This window comes from Dipodomys ordii, unplaced genomic scaffold (genome assembly GCF_000151885.1).
Source record: "Dipodomys ordii isolate 6190 unplaced genomic scaffold, Dord_2.0 Scaffold165, whole genome shotgun sequence".
Classification (NCBI taxonomy): Eukaryota; Metazoa; Chordata; class Mammalia; order Rodentia; family Heteromyidae; genus Dipodomys; species Dipodomys ordii.
The window spans coordinates 1,072,215-1,091,160 of record NW_012267381.1 but is presented as its reverse complement, the minus strand read 5'-3'; the positions used below and the strand labels follow the sequence as shown (position 1 = coordinate 1,091,160).

Here is an 18,946-nt window from a genome sequence, read left to right as displayed (position 1 = left end):
TTCTTCAGCTCAAGGCTAACGCTCTACCACTTGAGACACAGAGCCACTTCCGGTTTTCTGGTGGTTTATTGGAGATAGGAGTCTCATGGTCTTTCCTGCCCGGGCTGGCTTTGAACCTCGATCCTCAGATCTCAGCCTCCTGAGTAGCTAGGATTACAGGCATGAGCCACCAGCACCCGGCAGCCTATACTTTTTAGAATAATAGTGGTCAGTAAGCATTTAGTAATCTGCTATTGGTATATGTATGTGTTTACTTCATATATTAGTTTTCATATCTTTTTTTTTTCCAACTGGGTTCTCAGGTTATAAGTTAGTGGAACTTAAGACACAAGTATAAAGCATACTAGAGAAGAGAACCCAGAAGGCAAACCTAATTTTTATAAAAAGTATTTTTTACATGCCCATATGTAAATGCACAAATCATTTGTGAAGACTTACTTAAAATTGCTTATATCCTAGGGATTGGACAAGAGAGGAGGGAGTAGAGGATTTAATCTTATTAGTGTGAAGTATTTTCCTTTAGTTTTTACAAGAGAAATATGTTTCATTTTTTGGAAATTGTGAAGTTCCCTATATTCTAAGTTTTCTTTCCTTTTCAGGAAGAAGCAGAGATCCAGGCTGAACTGGAAAGGCTAGAAAGAGTTAGAAATCTACATATCAGGGAACTAAAAAGGATACATAATGAAGATAATTCACAGTAAGCATCTTGGGGTGTATTGGAGTGGAGGTGCTGAGCACTTTCTGACATGAATGGTCTAGAATAGTATTTTTCCTTTAATACAAGTTAAGAAAATGATTTTCATGGTATATTTAGCTCTTTTGTATGATTACAGTTTTGTGAACACAATTATGATCTGCTTTAGCTTAAATATATGAATATATTTTACATACTAAGTGTGTATATATATGTATATATACATATGTACATATGTATACACATACACATGGCATTTTTACACAAGTAGAAATTACTAAAACTATAGCATTGCAACTCTAAATGGTTGGGATGTGTACTATTCCTATTACGTATGGAGCCTTGAAAAAGGGAAACACGGGCCACAGAACTGAGATGACCTCAGTTTCCAGATGACCCTTCAGGGCCATTAGGGTGTTGAGATTTTAAAGTAAAACTTTTAAAATTCCCATTAACTAGCCAGCACTATTAGCTCACACCTGTAGCTACTTAAGAAGCTGTGATGTGAGGATCATAGTTCGAAGCCATTCCAAGCAGGAAAGTCCATGAGACTCTTATGGAAGTGGAGCTGTGACTCAAGTGATAGAGTGCCAGCCTTGAGCAAAAAATCTCAGGGATAGCCCCCAGACCCTGAGTTTAAGCCCTAGGACCAGTACCCCAGTACCTCCCAAAAAAGAATCCCATTAATTATAAATTAATGTCTACTTTTATTTATGTCATTTAAAGGTCCAAATATGGGAAAATTAGAATAAAATGAGAGAGATCTTACCACTTACTATTCTTTCCCACATATTTTTGAGTTTGAAGCACTTTTCACATCGTCAAAAGCTTCTTGTTTGGCCATTGTCTTGTTTGGCCTACTCCTTTGCCAAGTGTCAAGTATACCAGTACTTGCCATTCACAGAGATCTTGTGTATCAAGCATGGTGCTAAGTGTCTACATTCTCACACATGACTCTCATGATTATCATTTTTAATACACAAGTAAGAAAACAAGCTTAGAGAAGTTAATTTGACCAGGAGTCCATAACAGATGTAACCAAAGAGTCAAACTTGGATCTATCTAATACAAACAACAACTTGATTGCATTTGTTGTCTCTCCTCCCAGGCAAAATACAGTTAAATTAAAATACAGTAATTTTGGGATTAATAGAAATGTTGTTTTAAGATCGGGAAAACACTTTGTTAGATTTTTGTCTCTGCGACAAAAATACCTGTGAAAACTAGGCAGGAAGGATTTATTTTGGCTTATCTTTTTCAAGTCACTTGGCATCATTGTTTCTGGGCTCATTTGTGTTGAGACACAGAACATCTTGGCAAAGAATTTATAACAGAGCAGAGCTACTCCTCATGACAGCTGTGAATGAGTGAAGGGTTAGAAATAAGATAAAGCCCCACCCAGGAACCTGTTTTCTTCCACTAGGCCTCATCTCCTAATAGTCCAATTGCCCTCATGATCCTCTTTTCCATCATGACAGCAGTTTGGGGACCACACCTTCAACACGTGAGACTTTGGAGCCATTTTCTATCTGTTGTATAACATATATGTATATTAATATTTATTTTTACCAGAATATGCCATTTCTTTATAATATTGTTAGACAACTGATTCAGGGTAGGACCCTGTTTCGTTTTGTGCTACTAGGGATTGAACCCAAGGTCTTACACATATTAACAACTGTGGTACCATGTATTTATATCCCTAGAGCTTGTTTTTTTGGGACAGGGTTTTACTATGTAAGCCAGGCTATCTTTCAATTCATGATTGTTTGCCTCTGCCTCCTGAGTACTAAGATTATAGGCAGACACCACAGGTAGAACTCTATTCTGTAGAACATACTGGTATCATAGACATTCTTCTTAAAGAGAAAGAAATAAACTGGATAAGGTGGTACATACCTGTAACCTCAGCACTTGGGAGACTGAAGCAGAAGGATCATGAATTCAAGGATAGTCTGAGCTACATAGTAAGACTGTCTCAAAAATAAAACAAAAATATAGAGGAGGAAGGAAGAGAGTCAGAAATAGAGAAATGACTACATAGAATATGTGTCTCACTTTATAATTACCCATTTTTAAGGGAGTAAATACCACCTTCGAATTTTACTCTATATAGTTTTGAAATGGTGAGAGCATGTGATTCTTAAATGGTTGGGAAGAGTTGAGTAGTTTTGAGAATTCCTGCTCTACTCCAAACTACTCCTTCTCACTTTGTAGCAGGAGAGGTAGCAAGAATGATCAAGAAAGTCAGAAGATCTGATTGTGGCTACTTAGACCTTTGGCTCTGTAGCAATTATTGTTTATTGTAATTTTACTTCTTTGAACCATGAAGCTTTGTGCTCAGAGTTCAGTGTGTTGGTGTAAATTGTCAAATGATCAGCAGCAGCTGTAATCCAGTGTATATTGTGTGATATTTTGGAATTTTTGGCTAATGAAAGGTTGTAGTCCTTGACCTCAGAATGTTACATGTTCCCTATTTCCACAGATTTAAAGATCATCCAACGTTAAATGACAGATATTTGTTGTTACATCTTTTGGGTAGAGGAGGTTTCAGTGAAGTTTACAAGGTAAGTATGAATAACCCAGTACAAGGACAGAATACTGGCTATCACTAGTGATAACAGTAGGTTGATATCCATTAGCTAGAATTTAAAACCTTAAGAACCTGTCTCTTTAGGAAATAATTCCAGTAAAATTTAAGAGACTTTTCAACTTGGGAAAATTAGTAATCGATACGTCAGACATATTTGGCTTTGGTACTGGCACTGAAATTTGAACTCAGGGCCTCCTGCTCTTGCTTAACTTTTTCTACTCAAGGCTGGTAGCTCTTCCCCTTGAGCCATACATTACCGCTTTTAGTTTTGTGCCGGTTAATTGAAGAGTCTCTTGCATTTGTTTGCCTGGGCTGGCTTCAAACTTTGATCTTCAGATCTCAGCCTCCTGAGTAGAAAGGATTACAGGTTTGAACCACTTGTGCCTGGTCCTTCTGTTGATTTCCCCCCCCCCCCATCCTGGGGCTTGAACTAAGGGTTTAGGTGCTGTCTCTGAGCTTTTGTGCTCAAAGCTAGTGCTCCACCACTTGAGGCACAGCTCCACTTCTGGCTTTCTTTATGGTGGTTAATTGGACATAAAGAGTCTCACGGATTTTTCCTGCCCAGGCTAGCTTTGAACAACAATCCTCAGATCTCAGCCCCTTGAAGAGCTAGGATTATAGGCATGAGGCACTGGTGCTTGGCTCCTCCAATTGATATTTTACCAACTACAGATGCACATATTTCTAGCACCTGGCTATAAAATGCAGAATTGGCTTACTAAGTGGTTATTGCTGTATAGCTGTTTTAATTCTGTTTACTAAGGTATAATCTTTATTATGAGGTGTGTTTAGATCATAAGAACTTTTTTCTTATTTATTTAAAATTTTTTGGTAGTGCTAGAGATTGAACCCATGGCCTTGTTTACATGGTAGGCAAATGTTCTACTGAATTATATCCTTAGCCTGAGAAATCTTTTGAATAAATAAAAAACTTTCATAAAATGTGGTGTTTCACTAGAGATCAAACCTAGGGCCTCATACATGCTAGAAGCACTCATAACTGAACTACAAATTGAGGCTATTTTTCTTTATTTGTTAATTTATTTATTGCCAGTCCTGGGACTTGAACTCAGGGTCTGGGCACTGTCCCTGAACTTTGCTCAAGGCTAGTACTCTACCACTTGAGCCACAGCTCCACTTTTGGCTTTTTTGGTAATTTATTGGAGATAGGAATCTCATGGACTTTCCTGCCTGGGCTGCCTTGAACCACAGTCCTCAGATCTAAACTTAAGAATCTAAGGGTAAACAAAGGAGGAGGCAACAAGGCTCGATAAGAAATGTACTCATTACCTTGCCCATGTAATTGTAATCCTTCTCTGTACGGTATTTTCACAATAAAAAAAAAAAAGAAAGAAAAATCTAGCCAGATGCCAGTGGCTCATGCCTGTAATCCTAGCTACTCAGGAGGCTGAGACCTGAGAATAACAGTTCAAAGCCAGCCTGGGCAAGAAAGTCTGTAAGTCTCTTATTCCAGTTAATCACCCAAAAACCTATAGTGGCTCTGTGGCTCAAAGTGATAAAGTACTACTTGAAAAAAGCTCTTAAGGACAGGGCCCAGGCCTTGTTCAAGCCCCACAACCAACCAAAAAATAAAAAAAATAAAAAAGGAATCGAAGAATTCATGCTAAAAGAATTCTTTAATTAACTCCCCCCTTTTCTTCCTGAGTTAAACCCATACTCTTACTGTGCCTAAGCTATTCACCCAACTCTTCAGGGGCAGGGGTGTTTGTTTATGAGATGGAATCTTGCCAACTGCCTGGGCTAGCCTCAAACCACAATCCTTCTGGGTGTTAAGGTGACTAGCTTTAAGCTTTGCATTTACCCTGCAAATAAGGATAGAAGTAATAGCAGGGCTGCCTTTTGTTTTTGGTTGTTTTTATCTTAATAGACACAATATACCAAATACCAAACATAGAGTTTTTTGAAACAGTTAAATTCTAGAAAGTTGTATCCTGAGGAGTTATTTTTCTCTAGGAAGCAGGCAGTGTGAATTCTCCTCCCCCCCCCCCCCCCCCCCCAGTTCTAGGGCTTGAGCTCAGAGCCTGGGTGCTGTTTCCGAGCTTCTTTTGCTCAACGCTAGCACTCTACTGCTTGGGCCAGTGCCACTTCCGGCCTTTTCTGTTTATGTGGTACTGAGGAATCAAACCCAGGGCTTTATGCATGCTAGGCAAGCTCTCTATCACTAAGCCATTCTCCCAGTTCTCCTCTGGATTTCAACAGCAGGAAGACTTTCTGTTGGAGCATGTGAAGTCATGGGGTCTGCTGAGGGGCTAGAGACAACCTAAGGGAGAAAGGTCTGAGATGAAGAGGATGCTATTCAAGAAGGAGCATTACTAGGAAGAGTGGGGAAGGCATGTGCGGGCTTTCTGCTTGTGGTGTTTGCTTGGGTTTGTCTTCTAAACCCCTTGGTGCCAGTGTGTCTGGAGACTTCTAAATTATCTAATCACAAGTTTCAAGATGATTGCAACACTGAAGGAAATACGTGATGTGTTGTCATTTGCTGCTGTTTTTATTTAATAATGTATTCTGGACTTTGTGCTTATCTGTTAAATAGAAGCTTCAGTTAATTCCCAATCATTCTGGTTAATGTTTATTTAGAATACAATCTATTCCTTTTCTTTATAGGCATTTGACCTAACTGAGCAAAGATATGTAGCTGTGAAAATTCACCAGTTAAATAAAAACTGGAGAGATGAGAAAAAGGAGAATTACCACAAGTAAGTAATACTAAAGTATCTGCTTTTTTTTTTTCTAAATTTAATAACTCTAGTTTGAACATTGTGCCAAGAGATTTAGATGTTTTGTTTTATCTTCCTAATTAACCTAGGAGAGTGAATATACTTTGCATCTTACTGATGGAGAAAGTATACACACTATTGGAGTAACAGTTCACTGGCTGAGTTGTCAACCTAGAACCCATGCTCTTAACTCCCTTTTCTATTGTGTCTAAAAATAGCTACAATGAAACTGTTGTTGCTAATCTAAAAAAACAACTAAGAGTGTCCCCTAATGGTCTGGGGACCCTGGGAGACTGGTAGCTCAGTGATGTAGTTTTATAGGAGATGGTAGGGGAGGGGACTTGTAGTTTGTCTCTGTGTATGCGCTTGACTTATTCAGCCCTTAGTGCTGTACTCCTGCCCCAGTATAGTTTGCCCATCTCAAAATTGTGGGTGTTCCCTATCTCCCTGTGTTTGCTTCTCTTCAGAATGCGCTAAGTGGAGCCCTCCTCTGTCCTTGGGATGAAAGGTTTCAGAGGGTGGTGGTTTTTTTTTGTTGTTGTTGTTTTTTGTTTGTTTGTTTTTTGAGTGACAGTTGTTAGATATGCAGCTGCGAATTTCTTTGTTCCAGTAATATCAGGTTTGTCTGCAACTGCCTCTGGTTCATTTGCTTTGAGAGCCCCAGACTTAATTTTCCTTTAGGTTTCCCACTGGGCTGACCTGTGTTTGTTTCCACGTGATAGGTACAAGTATTGAGTGAGACAGGTCCTGCCCCTGAAGGGAGGAAACAAGCTCCTTTTGATAGAAGCAAACACCTCTTGATTATAGAGACAGCTCTGTGCTTTTTCTCATAAATAATATTTCAGGGTCAGAGGTAAGGAGAGCAAAAAGCCTTTTAGTTGACTTTTGAATCTTAAGAGAAATTCTAAGTATTTGTCTTAAGTCAGTTCTTCGGACCTTAAACCAAAACAAATCTTGCTTCATACCTGTTGCTTATCCAGGATTCCCCACACACCATTTTTTGAAATTGAGTGCTGTGATTCCAATTCAAAGCCTTGTGCTTGCTAGACAATCCATCTGAGAACTGAGCCTCACTCCTCACCTATTGGCAGTGGGGCCCAACTCTGGACTCCAGAGAGGTTTTGTACAACATTAAAAGAAATCAGGATTAATAGAGGTAGGAAGAGGGATGATGGGTGTCTTACACATGGCTTCCCTGCATGTGTGTCTTATGTGACAAGCAGCTGTAGTCCAGATGCTCCTGAGGAGCAGATACATTATTACAAGCACATTCCAGTCACATGACGTTTGGGAAGAATGGCATGTACCAGTGAATGCCAGGAGCATTTTGGTGAAGGAAAGCACACATTATTCAGACCATTTATTAGTGAGAATTGCCCCTTTTATATTGAGGCTTGTGAATGGCTTAATGGCGTCAGACCAGGTCATCAGTGCTCTTTCTGTAGCTTACCTGTGCATCGGCTACTCTAAACCATTTGACCATACAATGGTCAACTTTGAAAATACAGTTTCTATACCAGGACTTGTACATATTTTTCCATTTTAGAATTTAGTTTTTAGGCTGACCTTAAGAGAACCATAGTAATTTGAGGAGAGCAGTCAGCTGATCTAGACTTTCCAGAGTTGAAGCCAGGCTCATATCCCTCCTAAACATACTTGAATAGCCAGTTTTAGCCTTGTTGGTTATAGATTTGGTGTCAGTCAGAGAAAGCAAGTTAAGAGACTGATTTATCCAAGCTCTGCTGTTCCAGCTCAGCTGCCTGTGGTGCCTTCTTACTATTTGCTCATCAGTGGGACTCACTGTATCGCAGAGAGCATGTAGAGCCCTCTGGTCAGGGTCCATTTCTTAGCTGACAGACACCTGGGGGAGAAGGGGAGTGTGCAAAATTGTGACCTTCTTGCTTGAGAGGAATTCTTCAACATTCTGCTTTTCTTTGAAAGATTTTACTTTGTAAGTTATGTCATATTATGAATTTTAAGCTACATACCTTTGAGCATAAAGAAAGCTTAGATCAAACACGTAACACTTTGAAGAGAGTGCTTCAATAATTTTTTGTTAAACAATGAAAGATAGTACACTTTGGTATGGGGTAACATAAATATGAAAATGCTATTACTCTACATAGTACTGTTTTAAAATTATATTTCCATTCTTCAAGGTGATTTCCCATGTGTATTTGAAATCAGATCATTTGAATGAAAAAAGGAAACCTAGAAAGTTAACTACAGAAATAATTTATAACTAAACTAATCTGTCCTTGTATGAAACTTCTAAGTGAAAGCAAGTATTTTGAAGTTCAAATTTTATATCTACCTGTAATAGGCTAAAAGTGTAGTGCATTTCTCCTGCTTTCTTACTTCAGTCTCTATTTACAGTGCACTGGTAGCTTGGATACTAACTGGAAAATTAAGCATGTATGGAACTGCCCAGTCAAGCCTTGGCTGTTGAAGGATGAGAGCTGGCTATGAGTTTACTAGTAGCTGGTGCTCTACCAATGGAGCCAGCCTCTGGCTGTGAGATTGCTGCCACTGAGCGACTGCTGCTGTCAGGGAGGCTTGGCAGATTTCCTTTAATGTTTAAGATTTGGAAAGATTCTTCCTTTGATTCTTGGTTTCCTCTGTTTTCTGTACTTTCACAGAGAAATTAGCCTGTACAAAAATGAATAAATTAATCCGTTAATTGCAGAGTTAAAAAGCATTCTCAAGTAATTTCTGATTTGAGCAGTGATTGCATCAGTACCCCCTCCCACTGACCCCCCCTCCCCCAAGGTAATGTAGTACGTGGAATCTTGATATATTCAGAAAGGCAGCTGTGATGGGAGGGAAAAACTGCCAGGGAAGGGGTGACATTGTCCAAAAAGGAAGGTATTCTTTACCTGACTGATGTAATTGTAACTCCTCTGTATATCATCTTTATAATGACAATTAAAACAAAATTTAAAAAGCAAACCAAAAAGGCAGCTATGGTGCTACCTTGGTGAAGGGCTTGAGCCAAAGCTGTGTGTGCTTATAACTAGAGTGTGTTTCTGAACTTCCCACCAAGGACAAGGAAACCACAGCTCTGGGAACCAGGTTTTTACTTCCTCATGCAGCAAGGAAGGATCTCATGCCACTCTGCTGTGCTGTTGGCCCATCTTTTCTCTACGGAAAGACATAAATGAAATGAAGCATTAGAAAAAGCAAAGATTGCCCAAAGCGGTAGCTTCAAGAATAAGCCTGAAGTTTCCATCAAGAAAGTTTTATTTTTTTCTCTTCGGGTTGGGAAGGTGGCTCAGTAGTAGAGTGCTTGCCTTGCATTCATGAGGTCCTGGGTTGGATTCCTCAGCACCACATAAACAGAAAAAGCCAGAAGTGGGGCTGTGGCTCAAGTGGTAGAACAGTGCTAGCCTTGAGCTGAATAGCTGAGGGACAGTGCCCAGGCCCAGAGTTCAAGCCCTACAACCGACGCCCCCCCCCCAAAAAAGTTTATTTTTTAGCATTTACCTTAAAAAATATTTCTGAACTAAATTGTGTACGATTACCTAACAGTTTATGGTTTTTGTTTTATTTTTTTGGTGCTGTTGGAGAATGAACCCAGGGTTTTGCACAAGCTGGACAGTATACTAATCTACATGTCCAGCCCAGTTACTGTTAGAAATAGCTCAGATCAGGATGTTGGGATGTGATGTCAGAATAAGGGCACTAACTGAAAAGGAAATTGACAAGGCAAAAAGCAAGCACACAGAGCAGGCAGGTTGCTCCCTTTTTATCCCTAACCCAGTGGGCCCTGCCCCTCGGCTCATACTGGCTGAGTTAGGTGTACAGTTTACAAAAGGATGTGGCTTAATTAAAAAGATAGAACTACTGGGCGCCCGGTGGCTCACGCCTGTGTTCCTAGCTACCCAGGAGGCTGAGATCTGAGGATCGCGGTTCAAAGCCAGCCCGGGCAGAAAAGTCCGTGAGACTCTTATCTCCAATTAAAAAAAAAAAACACAAAAAACACTAGAAAACTGGAAGTGGCGCTGTGGCTCAAGCGGTAGAGTGCTGGCCTTGAGCTGAAGAGCTCAGGGACAGCGTCCAAGCCCAGAGTTCAAGCCCCACGACTGACAAAAAAAGACAACTAAAATTCAAGGGTCTTCTAACAGGATGTCCTAATTAAAATGCAGCAGGAAAAGGATATAACTAAAATGTAATTACCAAGGGCCAAACCACCTGGCCAAAGCAGGAACTTTTCAGAAAAAACAGCTCTCATAAGATTAACAGAAAGGAAGTAAACTAATAAAGATGCTTTTCTCACACTATTTTTGGTAACTTAAGATCTAAATACTTGAAAAAATTATGGGTAATTATGCCGTATAAATACAATTTTTATTTTAAAATTCAGTATGTGAATCTCAGATTATATAATACATTTTTGTTTATAATCTTAAAAAACTATTTTAAAGCAGAAAAGTGCTTTTAAATCCATGGTGGATTTGTTCTAGGATCCCCATAGATACCAAAATATGCAAATGATTAAGTCCCTCATATAAAATGGCACAGGGCTTACAAAACCTGTGTGTACCCTCCTGTATAATGTTCTAGAGAATTTATAATGTCTAATAGAATGTAAATACTATTTAAAGTGTTGAAAAGTCTATACATATTTAGTACAGCTGCAATTAAGTGAATGTTTTTGATCCATGGTTGGTTGGATCCATGGTTGAAGAGTACTGTACATTTATTTATTTATTTATTTTTGTGGCAGTCCTGGATCTTGAACTTGGCCTGAGTGCTGTCCCTGAGCTTCTTTGCTGAAGGCCAGCACCCACTTGAGCCACAGCTCCATTTCTGACTTTTTGCTGGTTAATTGAATGTAAGAGTCTCACAGACTTTCCTGCCTGGGCTGGCTTTGAACTGTGATCCTAAGATCTCAGCCTTCTGAGTATCTAGCATTAATTACAAGTGTGAGCCATCAGCACTGGCTGTATTAAACATTTTCTAAGAAAACATTTTTTATAATTTCAAATATTTATAATCTTCACATTTCTTAGAACAAAGTACAACAAGCCCATTTTATTTGTGAATTTTTTTGCATGCCGTTTTAATCTAACATGCTTCCCCCGAAACAAAAGACCAGATTTGATAGTTTATGCTCATAATCCTAACAATTTAGGAGGATGATTAAGGCTTGAGGCAAGCTGAGACCCTCATCTCAACTAATAATTGGGCATCATTGATGGCTCATACTGTCATCCTAGCTACATAGAAAACTTTAAGTGGGAGGATTTTAGTCAAAGCTGGCCAGGATGGAAATGTAAGACTTGTCACCAAAATAACTAAAACATAAGTGGCTAGGAGACTGGCTCAACTACCTGCTTATTAGCAAGCTTGAGGAACTGAGTTTGAATCCCAATACCACCAAAAAAAAGAAACCTCAAAACAAAAATTTTGTATGTATTTGTCTATTTTGTGCTGGTCCTGGGGCTTGAACTCAAGGTTTAGGCATTGTCCCTGAGCTTTTTTGCTTAAGACGAGTACTCTACCACTTAAGCTACAATTCTACTTCTGGCTTTTGGGTAGTTAATTAGAAGTAAGAGTCTCACAGACTTTCCTGCCTGGGTTAGCTTTGAACTACAATCCTAGATCTCAGCCTTCTTGAGTAGCTAAGATTACAGGAGCCATCCACCAGTGCCCAGTTCAAAATCAAAATTTTTTAAAAAAAATTTTACTATAAAGATTCTGTACAGAGGGGTTACAGTTATATGAGTAAGGTAATAAGTACATTTCTTGTCGAGCATTGTTACCCCCTTCTTTGTTTTTTTTTCTAGTATACACATTATACTTAACTCAGAAGCTCTGAGTCTCATATTATGAGCATTTGTATTTGAATTGTTATGTGATCTGCTGAGTGTCACTCTTCCTCTAATTCTGTAAAAATGTTCCTCCCCACAACAAAAGGTAGCCAGGCTTATGACTGTAATACTAGCTATTCAGGGTTGAAGTTTGAAGCCAGCCCAGGTAAAAAAGTCCATGCAAAAATGTTGTACTAGAGGTGTGGCTCAAGTGGTAGAGTACCACTATGAGCAAAGAAGCTGAGTGAGAGAAAAAGGCCCTGAATTCAAGCTCCTATACCAGCACACACACAAAAAGCAAGCAGTGCCCCAAAAACAAGGTCTAAGTTATGATAATCCTCCTACAATTTTAGATTTGTTGAAAGACAGCAAGTTGGGCAGTATTATATAAATCAGACATCTGCAGTATACCACCAAATTACATACCTCTCAAGCACTCCTGGGTTTTTCTCAGTGGTGGTCTTGGAATCATATACCTGTGGATACCAAAACTCTACTGTAAAGTCAAGATCACCGTGAATTTTATTAGTAAGGAATAAGATTTAAAAGTAAAAGTGCTGCCAATTGATTTATCACATAATTCCTGAACACAAGTTTATAAACTTAAGTTTGAGTCCAGGAGATCACCATTTATATATGTAAAAAATATAGCTTTGGAGGAGAAGAAAAACATGTCTTTGAAACCATAATTTTAATTAGTTTTTCCACTACCTGGAAAGAAAACATTTAAGAATAGTATCATTAAGACAGCTCTGATAAAAAAGTATATATCATAAAGCAGATTCAAGCTATTATACATTCACATGATATAGTACTAGTGGATACATTTAAAAAGATACTCATTGAGACTTGATTCTACTTTTCCAGCAGAGGGCCCAAAAGATGGTATGATACAGCTATATTAAAAATGTGCCTTTTGTGTGTGTATGTGTGCCCATAGAGAGTTTTGAACTTAAGGCTTCGTGTTCTCTATTGGCTTTCTTGCTCATAGTTAGCCCTCTACTACTTGAGCTATACCTCCAATTTGTTGCTTAATTGGAAATAGAATCTCAAAGACTTTCTGATTGGAATGGCTTCAAACACAGATTCTCAGACTCCTGAGTAACTAGGATTATAGGTGTGAGCCACTGACAGCTGGCTAAGAAATGCACTTGGTTTCATTAGCAGCACAGATCTTAGCACTCACTTTCTTCGTGAATACCAGCTAAAAACCATTTTAAAAAATGAAAGAAAAAGAAAACAAAATAAAACCCACAGCCATTGAATTCATACAAAAATGACCAAATAAAAGCAAGCAAGACTCAACCTCACTAGTATTTTATGTTATTTTCTTAAAGTATATCTTTACTTCATTGCTATTTCACATTTCCCACTTCATTACTTATTTTATATTTCCCGCTTCCTTATCACATATATACATTGAATATTCTGACTGTACAAATCTGTCGTGTTTAATAGTGAGAAGCTACCTAGGTGATGCCAAGTAATGCCTCATTGTTTCAAACCACAATCAGAATACATTATTTCAGGCAGAAGTGGTGGCCAGACATTGCTCATTGGGTTAAGGGTCCGTATTCGATAATTTGCTCAAATACTCAGGAACTAAGGGAGAACTTTTATCACTGTACTTAGTTTTTGTGTTCAACCCAATATTTTTAAATCTTGATACTTGGATAGAAACAGAAAAGGTACGATTTTTGTGGAAAGAACTTGAAAGAGCCTGGTGCCAGTGGCTCACACCTGTAGTCCTAGCTACTCCAGAGATAGAGATCTGAGGATCACAGTTCAAAGCCAGCTTAGGCAGGAAAGTCTATGACACTCTTCAGTTAATCATCAAAACCTGGAAGTAGAGCGATGGCTCAGAGGTACAGTGCTAGCCTTGAGCTGAAAAAGCTCAGAGACAGTCAACACACAAGCTCTGAGTTCAAGTCAGAACCAGAAAAACAACAACAAAAAACTACCAAGGTTGATGTCTATTCATTTAACCAGTGTACTCAAATATATACCTGTAGTTTTGTCAATGGTGTGCTCAAATGCCTTCTTGTTAATTTTTCATTCTGTTTGCAGGCATGCGTGTAGGGAATACCGGATTCACAAAGAACTGGATCATCCCAGAATAGTTAAGCTGTATGATTACTTTTCACTGGACACTGACTCGTAAGTCTGCCATTCTAGCAGTGAAAGCAAGACTTAGGTGAAATCTTTGGCAATTGTTTAATAATCCTCTATGTTATTACCTGGCGTAACAAGTAAGCTTTGGAGCCTCTGGGCTTATCTAGAAGTTTAGGAACATTACAGCAGTTAGAAAATGTTTCTGTGTAGGACTTTGGCCTGAGTTGGGGAAACCATATCCTAGATGTGGTTTACAGGTATCCCCTTTGCCTCCTAGGGTAATTCTAGGAATTTCATTCTATTCAGCCAACAGCTATCTTGGATGGCTACACAGATAACTAGCCCAAATTACCTCAGAAATCATGTGATTTTCCTTTTTTATTAAGGAGCTCTTGTACCAAGCATAGAATGTATGTTTCTGAATATCATTCAGGAAAATACCTTAGTTGGAGAGTAGTAGAGGGAGGACCTGGTCAGGTCTCCACAGGTAACACCACATTGAGTGGATTCCTTACTTTGAGTATATCCCTTGAATACTAGATAGGGATTCCCCTACTCCTCCCTGAAGTGTAAATACTAAAAACATTTCAAAGATTTAGAATGACTTGGAGTGTCTTCTGTTTAAAATTATTTACATACTTTTTGGGCTGGGAAGGTGGCTCAGTGGTAGAGCGCTTGCCTTGCATGCATGAGGCCTTGCGTTCAATTCCTTAGCACCACATAAACAAAAAAGCCAGAAGTGGCGCTGTGGCTCAAGTGGTAGAGCGCTAGCCTTGAGCTGAAGAGCTGAGGGACAGTGCCCAGGCCCAGAGTTCAAGCCTCAGGACCGACCAAAAAAAAAAAAAAATTACATACTTTTAACTATGGTGATGCACTGAAGTGATTCCATACTATTCTTTTAGCTTTGTTTTTCCCATTTGTATATGATGAATTTTCATCAAAAATAAGCCAGACCATTGTTTGGTTATTAAAAGTGAGATTTTGTTTCTATGTTTCACGTTGATCAAAAAACTCTCAGATTTTAGCACTTCAGTTGGAGATATTCATTCTCAAATAGAGTACTAGCTCATCCTGCTATGTTTTGTAAGATGCCTAAGATTTTGTTCAGTTTTGAGATTCCACAAGAGCATGTGTTAACCATCAATGTCAGTGCTGTTTGAAGTTCAGTCTCAAGTTGCCCACCCTGAACACCCCAGTGCTAGTCCTGACCTGCTTGCCCTTCCCTGTTCTACTTTAAGGAAGGAGGTTAGCCCTTGTAGGTTGTGCTGTAATGGACTCATGTCAAGTTGATGTCCATCTAGGTTCAGCTGAGGGAAGAACATGGAGTTTTGAGTTTCCTCAGTGACCCTGAATTCTATTTGAACTATCTTTTCCTGTGATTATCTGGTTTTAGGTTGTTAAAGGCTTCCTGTTATAGATGATGTGCTGGGGTTGCTTCTCTGGCCAATTTGTCTTCTCTGATCTTCCCTCATTTGTGTGATCAGTTTCCTGAATTAAAACCTGTTTTCTGTCTTAAATACTCAAGTGGTTTTTGTTTTCTGGCTAGACCTGATTGATAGACACACCCTGTCACAATCTAAGTTCTAAAGGTATTTATCTCTCAGGGCTCTCTGGGATACTCAGACAGTTTAGGAAGACTTAAATCAGGTTTTTTTGTTTGTTTGTTTAAATTTTTGTTGTTGGTTGTTTTTTTTTTGGCTTAAACTTGGGGTCTGGGCGTTGTTTCTGAGCTTTTCTGCTTCTAGGCTAGCACTCTACTTGAGCCATAGGACTATTTTTGGCTCTTTTTGGTGCTTGAGATAGGAGTCTCACAGGCTTTCCTCCCCAAGCTGGCTTCAAACCACTATCTTCTGATCTCAGCTTCCTGAGTAAGTAGTTTGGATTATAGGTATAAGCTACCAGTAGCTGGCTTTACATCAGTTTTTTTTTTTTTTTTTAAATTGGTCGTGGGGCTTATACTCTAGGCCTGGGCGCTGTCCCTTAGTTCTTCAGCTCAAGGCTAGTGCTTGAGCCACAGCAACACTTCCAATTTCTTGCTAGTTTATTGGAGATAATAGTCTCACAGACTTTCCTTCCTGGGCTGGCTTTGAACTGTGAGTCTCAGATCTCAGCCTCCTTAGTAGCTAAGATTACAGGCATGAGCTACCCGCGCCCAATTTACATCAGTTTTTAACTACCTTGGAAGACAGACACATGACCTGTCAGGCCACCAGTGGTGTGTAATTTTAAATGTGGGTCTGTATGATCTATTGACAATAAAAAGAATCCATACCATACTGTAACACATTTGTGTAATAAAACTCCTAGGAGACAGACTATGCAACTTGTTTTTGGGATCTGGGCAAACCCTAGGTTTTTCTCAGTGCTTACAGGGAGAAGTGTATACTTGATCCCATATGGTTATTTAGAAATGGGTATATGATGTGGTTATGTAAAGGAGTACTTGGCTAGAACATGTTTAACACATACACATTATAGTTCTTGCCAGTGTCCTTAATTAATGGTGTAGATTCAAGAAGAGTTATATCTTGGTGAACTTCAGCTGGATCAATGCCAATGTAGAAGGGTATAAGAGGCTCTTCAGGGAGAGCAAACACTTTTCCTGTGACATAGCAGATACGGCTACTGAGTAAAGAAAAGTATTTTAAGGGACAAAGGAGAAAGGAATGAAAGAAGCCAATAGTTTCTGCTAGGAGTGATTGAGATAGTTGTAATCTGTTTGTTCTTACCCCAAGGTTAAATGTTGGTTTATTTGTCTTTAGGTTTTGTACAGTATTAGAATACTGCGAGGGAAATGATCTGGACTTCTACCTGAAACAGCACAAATTAATGTCAGAGAAAGAGGCCCGATCCATTATCATGCAGATTGTGAATGCTTTAAAGTACTTAAATGAAATAAAACCTCCCATCATACACTATGACCTCAAGCCAGGTATGTCTAACTTTTATTTATTTTTTCTTTGAAAAAAGATGTTTATTAAACAATTTTAAATTGTCATAAAATGACTAAAATGGGTTTTTAAAAATTAAGGCTCTTTCTGTGGATTGCCAGAACAATGTAAAAATAATATCAATCAACCCTGCTGAACGCTTATGTCTAACTTTTAGAAAACAATATTGGTGACTTTTTCAGTCTTTGAAGTGATTGGATTTTATTAAGTTAGACGATTTGAGAGGAGTCAAGAAGACCTAACAACATCCATTTGTAGATTGCCTGGGTAGTGTGGGAAGAAAGGTTATTCTGGATGCCCAGGGCTGGTTTTAAGGACAGTGGGTGAATGGGATTAAATAATCTGAAGAAATTGCTCTTATCTGCAGAGCCAGGGCTACTCATGGTCTCAGTTCTATTGAGTAACAGTTATCCTGGCAAGTTCAGTTTTGTTTATTACTATTACTCATACGGTCTAGCAGTTCTTCTTTGGTAAATGTACCCAAAATTAACAATTTATTATACACATATTTCATTAAATTATGGCTTTTAAAAATATTTTTGCATTATTAATCATCTTTGATGACTTTGATAGTTATCAGTAATAAGTAAAGACCAGATACACTTCTTATTTCAGTTTTGGTTGTTATTCCCAAGAGGTTCGGGTTTTTTGTTGTTGTTGTTGTTGTTGTTGTTTTTGTTTTGTTTTCTAGGTATCTGCATATGTTCTATGTAGGATTACTCAAACCATTTTAGGATTATCTTGGCCTGGGTGTTAGAAAACTAGTCTTACTAACTTCTTCTGTGCCAAAGTTGTTAACTTTGCTTTACTCTTCTGGTAGTTACATATTAATCTCACTATTCAGTGTTCTTCAGTGTTCTCATATAGTTCACGTGACTTAAAAAAATCATACTGAGGTGGTTTTTCAAATATGGCTATTATGTGATCTAGTTCTCTGTCACTGAATTCAACACATCCCTATCATAGGAGCTATAGGTGGCGCTGTGGTACTAGCTTTAATAACCTAGCATTTTCTTTATTCTTCCTCTCCCCCTCCAATTCCCTCTCCCCTCCTCTACCCTCTCCTTTTCCTTCTTTCTTCCCACTTCCCTTCAGAATTGCCATTCTTAACAGGGTTGTATAGCAATCTTACTGAAAGTTAGTAGGAGATTTTCCCATCATTCGTTACCTTCTGTACAAGTGATATTTTATCTTGGCAAGTTATTTTTATTTCCAATGCTTATAGTAGTGGTTTGGCACATTAAGCAAGTAATTCTTGGAAAACAGAAATTTCTAGCAGACGCCAAAGACTCTTCCCCAGCATCCAGAGTTAAATTGTTTTATCCCAGAGATTCGGAATTCTGTTGTTCCCTTCATGTCTGTTAATACATTGTGTTTTTCTCTTATTAACTAAAACTTTGCTTATTCATAAAGTTTTTTTTATCTTTTTAGGTAATATTCTGTTAGTAAATGGTACAGCATGTGGAGAGATAAAAATAACAGATTTTGGTCTTTCCAAGATCATGGATGATGATAGCTACAATTCAGTGGATGGCATGGAGCTAACATCACAAGGTGCTGGTACTTATTGGTAGGTATCCAGGAGGTCTACTGGGTTAACTTGTGGAGATGTAACTGCTGTTCTGAATTCTTGAGAATTGACAGTTTCTGTTTTCTGCCTGCTAAGACAGAAATGTTATAGCTGTTTTAGCAGTTTGGTCCTTTGTATTAATTTATCTTACTTTTTTCTTTCCTCTTTTAAAAACACTTTGGCTAGAACTTGTGTGTGGCCAGGTCTTTCAGAAAATATGTATCTCCACTGGGCTAGCCTCAAGTCTGTAGAGAATGAAGTTGCTCATGTGCAAGTAGAGGTCTTTATGAGTTAATGAGATGAAGGACTTGTTTCTAGAGTTACCTGAGGAGAAAAAACAACAACAACAACAAAAAACAACAACACTTATAGGCTCATACCTATAAGTGTAGCTGCTCAGAATGCTGAGATCTGTGGATCATGGTTCAAAGCCAGCCCAGGCAAGAAAGTCCATGAGACTTTTTTTTTTTTTTTT

The 18,946-nt window shown here is 38.6% G+C and overlaps 1 protein-coding gene across 4 annotated transcripts in view; it reads left to right on the top strand.

Annotated features, from left to right (window-relative positions):
- Tlk2 (tousled-like kinase 2) overlaps nt 1-18,946 on the top strand; it is a 116,377-nt gene that overhangs the window by 84,611 nt on the left and 12,820 nt on the right. For all 4 annotated transcript variants that reach the window (XM_013033287.1, XM_013033283.1, XM_013033285.1 and 1 more), the window contains 6 exons: nt 600-697; nt 3,180-3,261; nt 5,913-6,004; nt 13,906-13,995; nt 16,713-16,882; nt 18,333-18,471. In XM_013033287.1, the coding sequence (XP_012888741.1) occupies nt 600-697; nt 3,180-3,261; nt 5,913-6,004; nt 13,906-13,995; nt 16,713-16,882; nt 18,333-18,471 (671 nt within the window). The remainder of the gene's footprint in view (nt 1-599; nt 698-3,179; nt 3,262-5,912; nt 6,005-13,905; nt 13,996-16,712; nt 16,883-18,332; nt 18,472-18,946) is intronic.